We start from the raw sequence: 14626 nt of genomic DNA, 5'->3' as shown, positions 1-14626 counted from the left end.
ACTATATAGCAAGTAGTATGCAATTCGGACACGGCCCCAGTGTCAGCCAAGTGAGTTTATAACGGAGGTTCCTGCCCACGTGATCACGTGCGTTCTTTGCACGCGGCCGCAACTTCTGAATGACGTGTCGTTCTTACGTAGCGTCTACTAAACGGCAGATCTCGCGTTTCCGTAAATGGCCGCGTAATTTCCGCACGCGGCGCAGACGAATCGTCACCTATAGCGGCCGTATGTAGAACGTTTGCGCAACCTGCGTGTGTTATGCAGCTGTAACAGAATATGCGCATTCCAATGTCCGTGCAGGGCATGTATTTTTTACCACTATAATCCCTATTTCATGGGGGGGGGGGGGGGGGGGGCTGGGACTGACTGCCCCCCCTGATCAAAAAGTCAAACTGCGCGTATGGTGCAGACCAAGTCATATAAATACCTGTTAATCTAGTGTCAGCCAAGTGAGTTTATAACGGAGGTTCCTGCCCACGTGATCACGTGCGTTCTTTGCACGCGGCCGCAACTTCGGAATGACGTGTCGTTCTTACGTAGCGTCTACTAAACGGCAGATCTCGCGTTTCCGTAAATGGCCGCGTAATTTCCGCACGCGGCGCAGACGAATCGTCACCTATAGCGGCCGTATGTCGAACGTTTGCGCAACCTGCGTGTGTTAGTAGGGTAGAGTAGTGGTGAGAGCATTCGACTCCCACCCTGGAGACTGGGGTTGAAGACCCGGTGGGGATGACTTTATGGGACTATACCCCAAACCTCCACATGTTCATCCTTTCACTCCAACCTTTACCCCTTGCCTTATAGATCAGATCCTGTCCCAACCCCAACCCATATTCTAACCCCAACCCACACTAGGGACTGGAAGAAGGACACCAAAACCCACCCGCCGATCTCCACTGCACAAGTAGAGTAGTGGTGAGAGCATTGGACTCCCACCCAGGAGACCGGGGTTCCTGGTGGGGATGACTTTATGTTATCATCAGTGTAACTGCTTTAGCCACTGACCGCTACAATTAATGTTATGGAAGCTGCTGCTAGTTGTTGTGAGCCCATGAGCTAACTGGCTATCCCGCTCTTATTGTGCTGGATTAGCATTGGAAGCATTGGAACTGATGTGTCCAGGTGACAAGACCCATCTTTATTTATCAAACATTACCGTCCTACCAGTCCCGCACAGAAACAATCCAGCCAACACACATAAGCCAGGCTGGACCTGGCCTGCTTATTTAAATAAAACCCCTTTATATTTAAAATCAACTAGGCTGCTGTATATAATGTGAGGAGGAGAGTGCGAGATTGTTCTTCAATGATGTCATGACTGGGTTGAAGGGTTAGCCTATCGTTTTAGTCCACCCTCCAGACCAGTGGGTGGCGGTAATGCACCTAAAAGTTGTTTGCCAACCGCCAATAAATAACCCCAAGAAGGAGGGAGGGGGAGGGACTGACATCATCGATCGTCGCAGCTGAGGCACTGGCGAAAGCTGGGCTGCGAGTAGACGTCTGGTAAACATGGCCATCTAGGTACGTCAACATATCTGGCAACATATTTAAGACTGCATCGCAAGAATGAAATCACGTTGGCCTTACCCTGGTTTGAGCGTAACGTTAGCTAGTTAGCATGCCAAAGCGCTAACATAACGATACTGTACTAACGTTAGCTAGCAAGCCAGCCAGACAGCAGACTCGTCGAAGGAGGCTAGCATATATTAGCTCTCGGCTCGTTATACTAGCTAGCTAACAGTACATATCTATAGTTATTTTGATGATACATCTACCTAGCGGTGACTAACGTCCTACGGATTTTGGACTCGTACTTCTCCAGCTGGCTAACGTTAGATTGTAAACCGTAACCAACCCAAAGGCCAAGTCGTCGTAGGGACTAAATGATAACCCCAAATTGGCCCGATGTCATGCTAACAAGCTTACAAAATTGCTAGTTTGTAACAGAGTCCCTGACTGTGTGAACCGTACATCCAGCGAGAGCGCCGTGGAGACCTGAGCAGAGATGGGGGCGCTTGTTTCCCGCTGGAAGGTAAGCCATAGTGCTGCGTATCTAAGTTAACGATTGTCAGTTTCTCTCTCTATGAGACGCTTTTGTGATAGTCCCCCCTTCAGTCTCGTCCAACTCAGTTCGCTTATTTGTCATGGTGTAACGTGAGCTATCATTACTTGGCTAACTGAAAAACTAGCTTTTCGTCTTTCGGTTTGGTACTGGGCCAGGGGTCACTGGGATTGGACCCATTATATAACCTGATTGGTTGGGACTGAGCTAGCCCTTTTCAGTCCTGTAGTCGCATGCTCGCTCATGCCAGACTACAGTCTTTTCACCCTCCGTTCACTTCGCCGTCAAAATAAATAGGTGTCGGCCTATTTAGGAGATATTTTATATTAATATGTAATATACATATTTACTAGTGTCAGATAAACATGAAACTAAACTTACCTAAGCAATAGGGTCTATTTAAACAAATGCTGTGTTTTGAAGCCTCGGCGCTACCATTAAATAACTTACTTAGACGCGTTTTGTCCGAGTGAATTTATTTTTCCGATGTAGTCTTCTTCTGTGGTGGTGGCGGTCTCTTTGAAGCTTAGCGGTCTTCAAAAAGACTAGGACTGAGCTAGCCACTCTCCTGTCTGCTCTCAGCCCATTACGGGGTATGACAGATATACTGTATATTTGACAAGGCTGCAGTCTCAGCAATTATTGGTCAACCCTGATTTTGATTGTGGTGTTGTTTTTAACTGCTTGTGTCTCATCTTCCCAGACCAAGCAGACCACAGTGGAGCTTCTAGAGAGCCTGGACAAGGTGAGTAGTGAAGGCTACTACACAAAACATTGCCACAACGTTCCCATGTTACCACAACGTCAGGTCTCATGTAGTCTTGCAGAGCCAGACTTATCTTGTTTCAGCTGGAAGGTCAGTCTGCAACCCATTATCATTCTGAGATAGGTGGAACAAACACTGTATTTCTTTAAACCAATCATCTTGAGCAACGCTAAGATTGTTTTGCTAAATAGTGTCAGGGGACTGAACCTGATTCCAATGAGAGGCTTATCTCAAAAACCTACATCCTGTGAGTCAGAATAGGGCTCATGTGACTGGCTGGTGAAACAGTCAGTCATTGTATCTGAATCAGGGCCTCCTTTAACAGCCGGAGAGCTTGATCTCAGGTTAATACTGTAAGGGAGATGCAGACAGATGTCCCCGCCCCTCGCTCCCCCTCTCTCTTTGTCTCTCCATCTATATCTCTCCTCCTCCCCCAGCCTCTTGTTATCCCTCCCTGTTCAGCCATGGCATCCCCTGATCCGGCCTGTGTACCCATGATGATGTGCCTGTCGTGTTTCACCTCTCCCCACAGGAGATCCAGGACCTGGAGGAGTTCCGAGCCAAGAACCAGCGTCTGCAGAAGCTGTGGGTGGGCCGGCTGCTGCTCTACTCCTCGCTGCTCTACCTGTTGGCCTGCCTCTGGGTCTACTGCTGGAACCTGCCAGAACAGTGGGGGGCACGCCTCCTCATGGCCTTGCCCCTCCTCGCCTTCCCCGTCTTGTAGGAAGAGTGGATGTACTATAGGGTCATGTAGAACTGAGTTGATTTAATTTTCAGTATAAGTTTGACTGTCAACATGATCTGATACCATTCAAACCACTTCTAGCTTTGTGACTGGTTTGCCATCTCTCCTCAGGGTTTGGTTCATGAGGAAGCTGCTGCTCTTCCTTTTCTCCAAGCGCACAGAGAGAAACAGTAAGGCTGGCTCCTCCCTCTGACCCCACCACGACAGCACTACTGACGCACTGTGAAGTGTTGGATCTTTCTGTGTCATGGTGAAGAGAGCCAATCCAAAGCTCTGTTTGAGTGAATCTCTCTTCCTTCTTCTGTTGCAGATGACAAACTGGAAGATTTAAAAGTTCAGAAGAGAAAGACTGTAAGTGTGTGTGTGTGTGTGTGTGTGTGTGTGTGTGTGTGTGTGTGTGTGTGTGTGTGTGTGTGTGTGTGTGTGTGTGTGTGTGTGTGTGTGTGTGTGTGTGAAGTAGTAGTAGGTGTGTGTTTTCTGTGTTGTGTGCCAGCCGTGTGTCTCAGGTGGAACTAATCTTCTTCTGCTCCTTGTTTCCAGCTGGAGGAAGTGATGGAGACGGAGACGTACAAGAACGCCAAGCTGATCCTGGAGAGGTTTGACCCCGAGTCCAAGAAGAGAGCTGTGAGTCTGATACCCCTCCCTCTCTCCCCCAGGGTCTGATAGCCCCTCCTCACTCAGTACAGCTGTTTCTTTGCCTCTAGATTCAGAAACTGGGGGAGACAAAATCCCAAACGAGGAATCACTACTGCCCTCCTAGAGATTACAACCATGACCTCACTTCACTGTACAGCAGTTGTGAACACCTTTTTCGGTGAACTGTCCCTTTTAATGTCACAAGGAGCTGGTCAGCGATGATGACCATAGTGGTGGTGGTGGTGATTGTTATTTTTTGTGTGTTTTTTTTCTTAATGTTGTTGTTCCTTCAGGAGAGGGAGTCTACGCCTGTGAGACCCCAGATGACCCCAAGACCAGGACAAGGTGAGGTGTGTGTGTGTGTGTGTGTGTGTGTGTGTGTGTGTGTGTGTGTGTGTGTGTGTGTGTGTGTGTGTGTGTGTGTGTGTGTGTGTGTGTGTGTGTGTGTGTGTGTGTGTGTGTGTGTGTGTGTGTGTGTGTGTGTGTGTGTGTGTGTGTGTGTGTGTGTGTGTGTGTGTGTAATAACAGTAACAATCATTGTTATTGAGCCTTTTATCAGTACCTCTGATCAATCACACAACTGCCCGGCCAGAGCTCCTGACGCTGCTCAATTAAATCTTCAGTCCAGAAAACGCTGCCTCACACAGAGGCTGGCCATTCTCTACACATCAGCAGGCGTTTACATAGACAGTGTCACTGAGCTGGGCTCGTAGTTAGCGAGGCGAGGATGTGGCATTGATGGGCAGCACGGTGGCTCAGTGGTTAGTACTGTCGCCTCACAGCAAGAAGGTCCTGAGTTCGAATCCCGGTCGTTCCAGGTCCTTTCTGTGTGGAGTTTGCATGTTCTCCCCGTGCCTGCGTGGGTTCCCTCCGGGTACTCCGGTTTCCCCCACCATCATAAAGACATGCAACGTATGAATGTGAATGAATGTTGGTGGTGGTCGGAGGGGCCCTAGGCGCTAATTGCCAGCTGCGCTTCTGTCAGTCTGCCCCAGGGCAGCTGTGGCTACAGATGTAGCTTACCACCACCGGTATGACTGTGTCTGAATGAATACTGGACTCTGTAAAGCGCTCTGGGTATCATGAAGGGCTATATAAATCCAAAATTGATTGATTGATTGATGATGATGATGATGATTGTGTGGCAGCAACCTCTCCTCTTCCTCCCCCCAGAGCTTCGTCAGAGAGGGGGTGGCATGAGACCACCGGTAATGGGGACACCCATGACAACCCCTCCAGGGCCACACCCCTCCACTCCTGGCGGCGCACCCCTCCACACGGCCCCAGGCGGCCCCCCAGAGAGGGACCTGGCAAGAAGGACCCTCAACATGACCCCCTGCAACCCCATCCCCGGCCTGGGTGAGCAGTCCTGACCCCTAAACCCTGACAGCTACTTCTTCCTAACCCTTACTCCCTACCTCCTTACCTCCTAGTCCATTACTTCCTATTTCCCTCACTCTCTAGATCCTACTCCCTAGCTCTCTACCTCCTAGCTCCCTAACTCCTAGCTCCTCATCTGCTGGCTCATTTGTCTGAGAGGAGAGTGAATGAGCATGTTTGTTTTTAGATGCAGCCAGAGCTCCAGTCCTGTTTCAGTAGGCTGGGGTAGTCCTTCATTCAGATTAGAACATGCAAACATGGGTGTTTAGGTGACCTGCTGATCCCACTCATGGTATGTATCAGGTAAGTAAACAGTAAAATAAGGATGGAGTTGTTTGGTCTCTCACTTGGCTTGGTGTTCTCGATAGGCAAAGCTGCCTGTACTCCACTCCACATCCCGAATTCTCCCGAATACATTTTGGTGTATGTGGTACTAATCCACAGATATAGGGCACCACAGAATAAGACATATTACCCCCCCAGGCCTGCACCCCCCCGGCCCGCCCCTGACCAGACCAGTGTTGCCACGGGAACGGGGGACGGTGGACCGCGTCATCGAGTACCTGGTGGGGGACGGCCCTCAGAACAGGTGAGCATGGAGCGCCAGCGAGCACATCACACCTCCACGACGGGTCACGAGCAGGACACCACTTCTCTCTTCTACTCTCCCCTCTCCTTCTCTCTCTCCTCTCCATAATTGTGGTTTTAATTTGAGTGCGGCTTAGTGTTTTGTAAGGATGTCTCAATAAAGAGCATCAACAGTCTCTCTCCTCTCCTTCTCTCCTCTCTCATTATATTAGTCAGTTACCTAACGCTTTTATCCAAAGCAACTTAATTCCATTTAAAGGGATCCACATATGCTAATTTAACCTACCTTCTATCTCTACCTTTGGTCCCGAAAATGTGTTCTATAATGTCCTTTGGTCTGAATAAACATGTATTTATTTATCAGGGCTATTTTACTATCCCCCCCCCCCCCACCCAGGCTGAATTGACTTGATTCAGAGTATGCTAATTAATTATTTAAATTAGTTCCCGCCAGGTAATGTTACCGCCCACTTTGCTGTTTTGAAAAGATGGCAGGTAATTTGGTTCCTTACGATTTTGACCCGCCTAGCGATCCAGAAAACGACAACCACCAGCCGTTAGGGTTAGCATCAATCAAATGCATCGATTCTATTGACAGGTGTCATTACAGCGATGCGTGTGCAATTTCGAAACAGGATGATGACGTTGCACAGAAAAAGGTCTATAGCTTACCAGCAACTTGTTGGCTAATGTACCCGAGCCTTTTTAGTTAAACCAGGAGGCTAAAATAGCAGTCACATAGGCCTAACGTTATTACCAAAATAGCAAATAGGCGAGCCAACTGTAAACAATCTAAGTGTGTGTTAGAATAATACTAACGTTAGCGTGCCGGCTACAACAGCCACCATCCACACACACAAAGCACAACTCATGGAGTTTGGTATTTTTGTACTTGCAGTTTAAGCGTCTTCACGAACAGTTGGTATAGCATCGTTCCTTAGAAGCAGGAACTATGCAAGTCCTTGTTCAAACTGGCCGAGATTTATGAACGATTCGCGAGTAAAGTGCGCAGCGCACACTAAGACTGATTTAGGAAGGGTTTCGGGAATATTACAATTATAAATACAATTCAACCACTTAACCTTTCTTTCATCGCGTGGGAGGGAGTGGAGAGGCTTGTTTGTTAGAGAACAGCCAAGGACATGGCACAGTTTACCAAATTTAATGTCCATCCTCGTAGGAGAGACTGGAGACGCGAGGCTAGGTAAATGATAAGATGGCCTACGCAACAATCTAAATATGCTAATCAGGGGCGAAGTATGCAAATTCTCAAAAAACGTGACGTCAGGGCCCCCACTTCCGGAAAATGAAGCAATTGATAGGAGGGGGGAGGGGGTGAAAGCGCTCACGGGCAATACAGAGAGAGCAGCGAGTGTTAGGAATTGGGACTGGGCATATCAGTAAGACTCAAAAAACGAAATGAGGGTGAAAAATACATTTTCGATTGAGTTTAGCATATGAAGAACCCTTTAACGTAGGAAAAGCCAATGTACTGCTACTTGCCAGAACTCACAAGTGCATCTCCTTTCTAAAACAAGTGACTAAGAGTATAATCTAGTCCTGAAGGCAAAGTGCAAGAATAGTAGTCTAAAAATACAAGGTGCTTAAGCGGGAGGATCGTGGTATTACTTGAGTTTTGAGCCTGCGGTGAAAGATGGGCAGCTACTCTGCTGTCCTGACGTCGGTGGGCAGTTCAATTCACGACTGCGGGGCCAGGACAGAGAAGAGCCGTGACTGTGTAGATCGACCACAAGGGCCTCGAAGTGACGGGGTAACCAGTCGCCCCGAGGTAGCAGAGCGTAGCGGTCCGGAGGGGTTGTTTAGGGCTTGACCATGGCCTGGAGGTAGGAGGGAGCACTCCTTATCTCTCTTCTCCTCCTCTCTCCCCTCTCCTTCCCTCCCTTCTTCCCCCTCAATGATAGTCTTGTCTTTGTTCTTTCCCCTCTTCTCATAGACTTTGTTCTTTCCCCTCCCCTCTTCTCCCTCCCTCCCTCCCTCCCTCCCTCCCTCCAGGTATGCCCTGATCTGCCTGCAGTGTTTCTCCCATAATGGCATGGCTCTGAGGGAGGAGTTTGAGTACCTGGGTAAGATGTCCTTTCTGCTGTTACGCAATTAATCAATCAAACCAATCAATCAATAACCCTTGACAAGTTGTAAAACCCCGAGAGGGTACTTCAGGTGGAGCACAGTAATTCAGACAAGGCAGGTAGCTCTTTAGCACCTTAGCGCATTTATTTAACAAATCAAAAAAAAAGGCAAAAATGTTCAAAGCAAGGATCTCCCAGGGAGACAACCAAAAACCGGTCTTCCGTTCGTGGAGGGACTCGGGATCAGGGTCGGGGCCCGGCAGCTACTCCTGGAACCAGCAGAAAAGAGAACCGGAATTAGTAGTGCAACAAAAATCAGCGTGAGTCAACCAGAGGCATATGCGTCATACTCACTGAGTCCAAGGACTGACTACTGTCTCTCTAGCTGGCCTTTTTGAGGCACCGTGGCTGATTCCTTTCAGCCGGTGTTCTCTCCGCCAGCGAGTCGTTAGCTGATCGAGCGCAGCTGGGTAGCAGTGTTGCCTGGGCAACAACAAACGGCCTATAGATCCCCTCGATCACCTGGCCACTCTGTCCGTGGTGCTGACTGTTGCATTCCTGTGCCGCAGCCGGTCCCTGGCCCGCTCTACCTGTTGAGCGCTGTCCATGGTGCCGAAAGGGAGTTTTACGCACGGCGGGGTCCCTTTTGGGTACTTGTGCGGCTGTGCAGCACGGACCTGTGGCAGCCTCACTCCGGGTGCGACCCGGGAGGATATCACAGTGTAGCATCACAGACATTATATGAACCCTTCTGACCCCCCCCCCCCCCACAGCATTCAGGTGCGCCTACTGCTTCTTCCTGAACCCAGCCAGGAAGACCCGCCCCCAGGCGCCGCGCCTGCCAGAGTTCAGCTTCGAGAGGAGGCTGCGCTCCGAGTCGCCCTCCCCAGGACCGTCCACTGCCTCGGGGGCCAACACGGATGACAGCGCCCCCCCCTCTGGAGGTACCACAGCCTACGCTGACCTGATGTCCCCTCAGACCCTATCATGAGTCCTGTCCTGTCTCTGTCCTGTCTCTTACGTGTGTGTGCCCAGTGCAGCTCATGTACTTGTGTGTATCTGTTGGTCTGTGGATTATAGACTTGTCATGCTGACGCTCCATAAAATTATTTAAATTCATCCAGAACCACTCAGACTTTCTCATACTAGCACTAACCGTGGCAGCCATGGCGTTGTGGTGTGCTGTGTTATGTGTTGTTTTGTCCCAGTTTGTGCTCTGCAAGACCTCCTACACCAGAGAGGAACTTGTTAACATTAGGGGAGCAACCCCTATGGACTTAATACCAGATATACTCACCAACTCTGTGGATGTATTGGATATCCTGGTCAGAGGTACGGCTGTCTTCGCCCAAGCTGTGAGATGGTGCCGGAGCAAGCAGGGGAGGAGAGCCGGGGCCTCGTTAGGCTTCGCAGACGCGGCTCACGAACACCTCTACCAGGTATCTTCCTAGCCAACGCGCGCTCGCTGTCCAACAAGATGGACGAACTCCAGTTGCTAGCAGCTAAAAACAGAGACTTCCGCTCATCCGCGGTCCCATCTTTCACAGAGACGCTATCCCCGACGCTGCAGTACGTCTCGAGAGGTTCCAGCTATACCGCGCGGACCGTGAGTCTTGCCTGTCCAGTGAAACGCTGGGAGGGGGGGGGTTGTTTTCATGTGAATGAAGCATGGTGCCGGGAAGCGACAGTGATCCAACGGCACCGTCACCAATATTAGAATCTCTCTTTATAAACTGTCGTCCATTCTACTCTCCTCGGGAGCTCAGCTCTTTTACCTCTCTGTGTGCGTGTGTACGTACATACATACATACATACATTCATTCCACCTGACGCCCCTGTGCAGGAGACGCACTCGCCCAACAGAGAACTCATGTGGAATGTAAACATCCGGACTGTTTTGTTTTCATGCTGAGGAACTTCTACAGAGCTAATCTGAGCCAAGTTCTCCGGAAATACCGGGAGCACATCAAATGTCCCACTCGAGAGGAGCGCGCCCTCAACCACTGCTACACGGCAATCAACAACACCCATCATGCTGTCTCGCGCAGCGCTGGGTCATACGGACCACATTGTCCTACAGCACCTGGACACCCCAGACACCTATGCCAGGATTCTGTTTGTGGACTTCAGCTCGGCCTTCAACACCATCCTCCCGGCCACACTGGAGCATGGGCTCTCCCTGCTACGACTGCTTGAAGTTTGCGGACGACACACCCTCATGGGTCTCATCTCCAAGGGAGACGAGACCACCTACAGGTGGGAGATTGAACAGCTGCTGACCTGGTGCGGCCGGAACAACCTGGAGCTTAACACTCTAAAGACAGTGGAAATGGTGGTGGACTTGAGGAAGAACTCACCCCCCCCCCCCATCACCCTGCATGACTCCCCGGTTGCCACCGTGGACTCCTCCCACTTCCTGGGTGCTGTCATTTCCCAGGACATCAAGTGGGAACTTAACACCAGCACCCTGATTAAGAAGGCACTGCAGAGGATGTACTTCCTGCAGCAGCTTAAGAAATTCAACCTGCCACCGACCATGATGGTACAATTCTACACCTCCATTATCGAGTCCATCCTCACCTTCTCCATCACCACCTGGTTCCACCCGCTTCAGTCAAGGACAAGACTAATTTGCAGCAGGTGATACGCTGGGTGGAGAGGGTGATCGGCTGCGCCCTGCCCTCCCTCCAGACCCTGCACGGTTCTGACCCCTCCCACCTGGGCTACGGCCTCTTCACACCGCTCCCCTCTGGCAGGAGGCTGCGGTCGTTAAAGACTGTTGAACACAGGAACAGCTTTTTCCCCTCAGCCATCAGCCTCATCAACAAGGCTCCCCTCTGACTCTCCTGCAATTGTTGCATTATACTCTCTCTCTTGTAGGCCAAACACACTGCTAGTTTTGCACTATATTTGTATTTTGCACTGTCCTGTCCTGTTTTTGCACTGGTACATTGTTGTGTTGTTGTTGGCTCCACAATGTCGTAAAAAATTCCTTGCATTGCAATAAAAGGATACTGATTCATACTGAGGTGGGGGTTTAGAGAGTGTGTGGTGTGTGTGTGTGTGTGTGTGTGTGTGTGTGTGTGTGTGTGTGTGTGTGTGTGTGTGTGTGTGTGTGTGTGTGTGTGTGTTAGAGTAGCTCATCTGTAACCAGCCTAGTCAGGTCCTAACAGACAACCAGCCGTGTGTGTTGCTTTAACATAGCTGAGTGGTTCATGTGACCATGGTTGCTGTGTGTCACGTGTTTGCATCTGTGTGTGAAGTGAATTCTTGTGTGAGCTTGTATTTGTCATTTCTGTTCATACTATCAATAACGATGGCATCTGTTGTTTTGTTGTTGTTTCATTGACATTGTCGTCGTTTTGTTTAGCTGGTGAGAGTGAGAGAAGAAGCAGCAGTGCTCCCCTAGCCCCCACCCTCTGGAGCTCAGTCCACAGTTTTTCCAGTCTCTCCCTCCTGCAGAACCAGGAGAACCCGCAAAACCAAGGTCCTACCCCGACCCAGCCCAGCCTGGTGCACTGCAGAACCTCAATAACAATGGTTCCCTTGGCTGCTCAGCTTACGGCCAGACAAGACACCATGATGGCCCGCCAAGCTAACTGGCTAGCTAGCCACAACACCTAATTTGAACTATACCGCTAACCAGCTAGCCACAACATCTAGAAAAAATTACCACTAACCAGGTACCTAGCCCATGACCTAGCCACACCTAGCTAGAGCTAACCAGCTAGATAGCCACAACACCTAGCTACAGCTAATGTAGCCAGCTAACTGCAGGTGTGTCGGCTCACTGAACCAAATCATTCTGGAAGTGCTTTCCCACCAGGTGTCTGGTCTGAGCCGATGAGTCTGAGACGAGCTGGTGATCTATAAACCAATCCGGCCCAGCATAGGGTTATCCAATCATCTGTCTGGTGGTGGCTCCTCGACCAATCAGATCAAGCCTCTTTCTAACTAAGTGCATGTTTAATTGTGCTGTTTTGATCTCACTAACCCTGCGGTGGACGATGAATCAAGATGACTTTTGATCCCTGGGAAATGTTGTGAATGAACTGATTTCCTACTTGTATGAATAACTGGCCGTCTCATTCCAGTTTACCAGACTGTAAGGATTGAGCTTGCTGTCGATTGTGTGACCTTGTGTGTGTGTGTGTTTAGATGAGAGGGAGTTGGAGGGTCAGCAAGAGGCAGCAGAGTCCCAGCCTGACAGGTTATCTCCGCTGGCAGAGGACCAGCCCGCCCAGCTGGAGGAGCAGGAGGAGCTCGAGCCCTCAGAGACGGACCACAGCGCCACTCCAGGGCTGGAGGATGAACTACATCCCCCTCAGCAGGAGATGCAGTAGACGACCCATAGGAGCTCAGCCGGAGGAGGGCTTCCTCTTCAGTCTGGGCTCTGCTGGTTTAGAATGATGAGACCCGTTGCTCTCCTGAGAGTTCCCTAGCTGCTGCTGATGCACTACATCGGTATTTATTGAGTAGTTTTATTTCTCTTGTTGGATAGTGATTTTACTTTGATCTTTGGTAGTGCTTTTACTCTGTATTTCCTTTCTAGTTGCACTGAGATGACTAACATTGTTCCTGCTATGTAAACATATACCTCCATATACATATGGCTTGATAACCACTGGGCCTTTTCCTTGCACTGTTCTGTGACACAGACAGAGATTTGCCAAACTACTGAGATGTCCGCCAATGCTCTGTTCCTATCCCTCCTCCCATCCTCATGCCTGCCTCTCTTTCTGGTCCCTCCTCACGTCCTCATCTCTGGCTCATTGCCATCCCTTTAGTTTACAGTTGTGTGCATGTGCGTGCAGCTGTTCTGTTGTGCCTTTATGTGGTAGTATTCATTAGCCTACATAGGTAGGCCAACTACCTGTAACTTGTGTCAGGGGCGTGAATATAGACAATGCAGCCCTGGGGCCTGTGGAGGGAGAGGGCCCAGAAACATTCCAGCTACAGTTGGTTGATTAGTCGACTTGTTGATTTTGATTTTGTCGTTGATTTGGTTTTGTCTGTTTGTTACCACGCGTCAGAGCGCTATCCGTGGTTCTGATGGCTTTCTCTATGAATCTCTACTTTGCCAATATAATAGCCTACGTAACTAATTCAACTGTAAAATCCAACACATCGTCAGTAAAATATATATATTTACATATGCCTAATGGTGTGTGTGTATTCATAACTAGTACTAGCGTGCACTATAGGGCCGGTCATAATAGCGTGCACTGGGGCCAATCGTAACTACGTTACGCCACTGACGTGTGTTTACCTGGGAAGACCAGAGAGAAAGGAATGTCTGTTGCAATTGTTTATTTGTTAGTTTATTTATTCATGCTGTCAAAGACAGAATTCAGACCCTTGTTCATCTGTCTGAGTTTATATCATGGAAAGAGGCCGGAGGTTGTCTTCAAGCAGCTTGGTTTGTTTTGTCTGGTTTTACCACACACCATTGTCATCAGTGCATGCATGGCACGCCAAATAAAGTTTTTAATTCAAATTGATAATCATGTCTTGTCTCTCTTCCAATCTGCTCATGGGAGGCCTGCCAGGCCCCCTGCTAGGGTACAGTATCTATCTACACCCCCCCCTCCCTCTCTACTCACTCTCTCTACCCATTCTCTCTTTCCTGTTGGAATACAGTATCTATCTACACCCCCCTCCCTCTCAGCCTGCAGGAATCCATCATCTATCTACACCCCATCTTTCTCTACCCATTCTCTCCTTTCTACCCGCTCTCTCTCTCTACCTCTTGCTCTTGTTTGTGATCTCGGTATGTTTCCATTGGTGTGTAACCTTGTGAACGAGGCTGCGGCGACACGCTCTGACACACAGGCTGATTCTGGCTCCTCAGCCATAGACGGTAGAGAGCAGAGCACACACACATACAGATACACAGCTGCTGCCACAGATGGCAGCTCCATGGGTTCATGGCCACGCCCCTCCTAGGCTCCATCTCGCTATGCACAGGAAGCTGCCCTGAATACAGACAGTTACCCACAATGCCCTGGGGGGGTGTGTTAACCCAAGCCCCCAGGATCAGCTTGGCGCATTGAAGCCACCATGGGCTTTCAGGCCAAGCCCGGTATTGCAGGGCATGCGGCCCAAGAACCCTTATTTCCCATGTTAGTGGATGATGATAGATAGGGCTAGAAAAGGAAAACAAAATTTTTCTGGGTATCATTCAGCATCAGAGACCAATCTTATCAATATAAACTTTTAGTTTTAGGGGTTTTGGGGTTTTTGAAGCCACCAATACCTGTATTGAGCCATTTAAACATGTGCTGTGCACGAGCCTCGGGGACGAGCTGGTCGCGCGTTCGTGAGTCCTGCGAGCTCGGGAAAGCACGTGACCATAGGAA

General features: G+C 49.6%; 1 protein-coding gene across 2 annotated transcripts; it reads left to right on the top strand.

The window, feature by feature from the left end:
* Positions 1–1451: 1451 nt before the first annotated feature.
* lnpk (lunapark, ER junction formation factor) lies at positions 1452–13765 on the top strand. Of its 2 annotated transcripts, XM_084446985.1 has the most exons (14): positions 1452–1524; positions 1941–2035; positions 2769–2810; positions 3364–3551; positions 3688–3746; positions 3887–3927; positions 4117–4200; positions 4506–4557; positions 5386–5571; positions 6076–6181; positions 8194–8264; positions 9041–9211; positions 11638–11754; positions 12426–13765. In XM_084446985.1, the coding sequence occupies exons 2-14, from the start codon at positions 2009–2011 to the stop codon at positions 12608–12610; spliced, it is 1329 nt and encodes a 442-aa protein (XP_084303111.1). In that variant the 5' UTR covers positions 1452–1524; positions 1941–2008; the 3' UTR covers positions 12611–13765. The 2 variants fall into 2 exon arrangements, with proteins under 2 accessions (XP_084303111.1, XP_084303110.1); XM_084446984.1 differs by lacking the exon at positions 1452–1524 and having other exon boundaries at positions 1534–2035.
* Positions 13766–14626: the final 861 nt, after the last annotated feature.

This window comes from Borostomias antarcticus (genome assembly GCF_949987555.1).
Source record: "Borostomias antarcticus genome assembly, chromosome: 12".
In the NCBI taxonomy this organism is placed as follows: Eukaryota; Metazoa; Chordata; class Actinopteri; order Stomiiformes; family Stomiidae; genus Borostomias; species Borostomias antarcticus.
The sequence above is the reverse complement of the archived record's forward strand: the minus strand, read 5'-3'. Positions and strand labels throughout refer to the sequence as shown.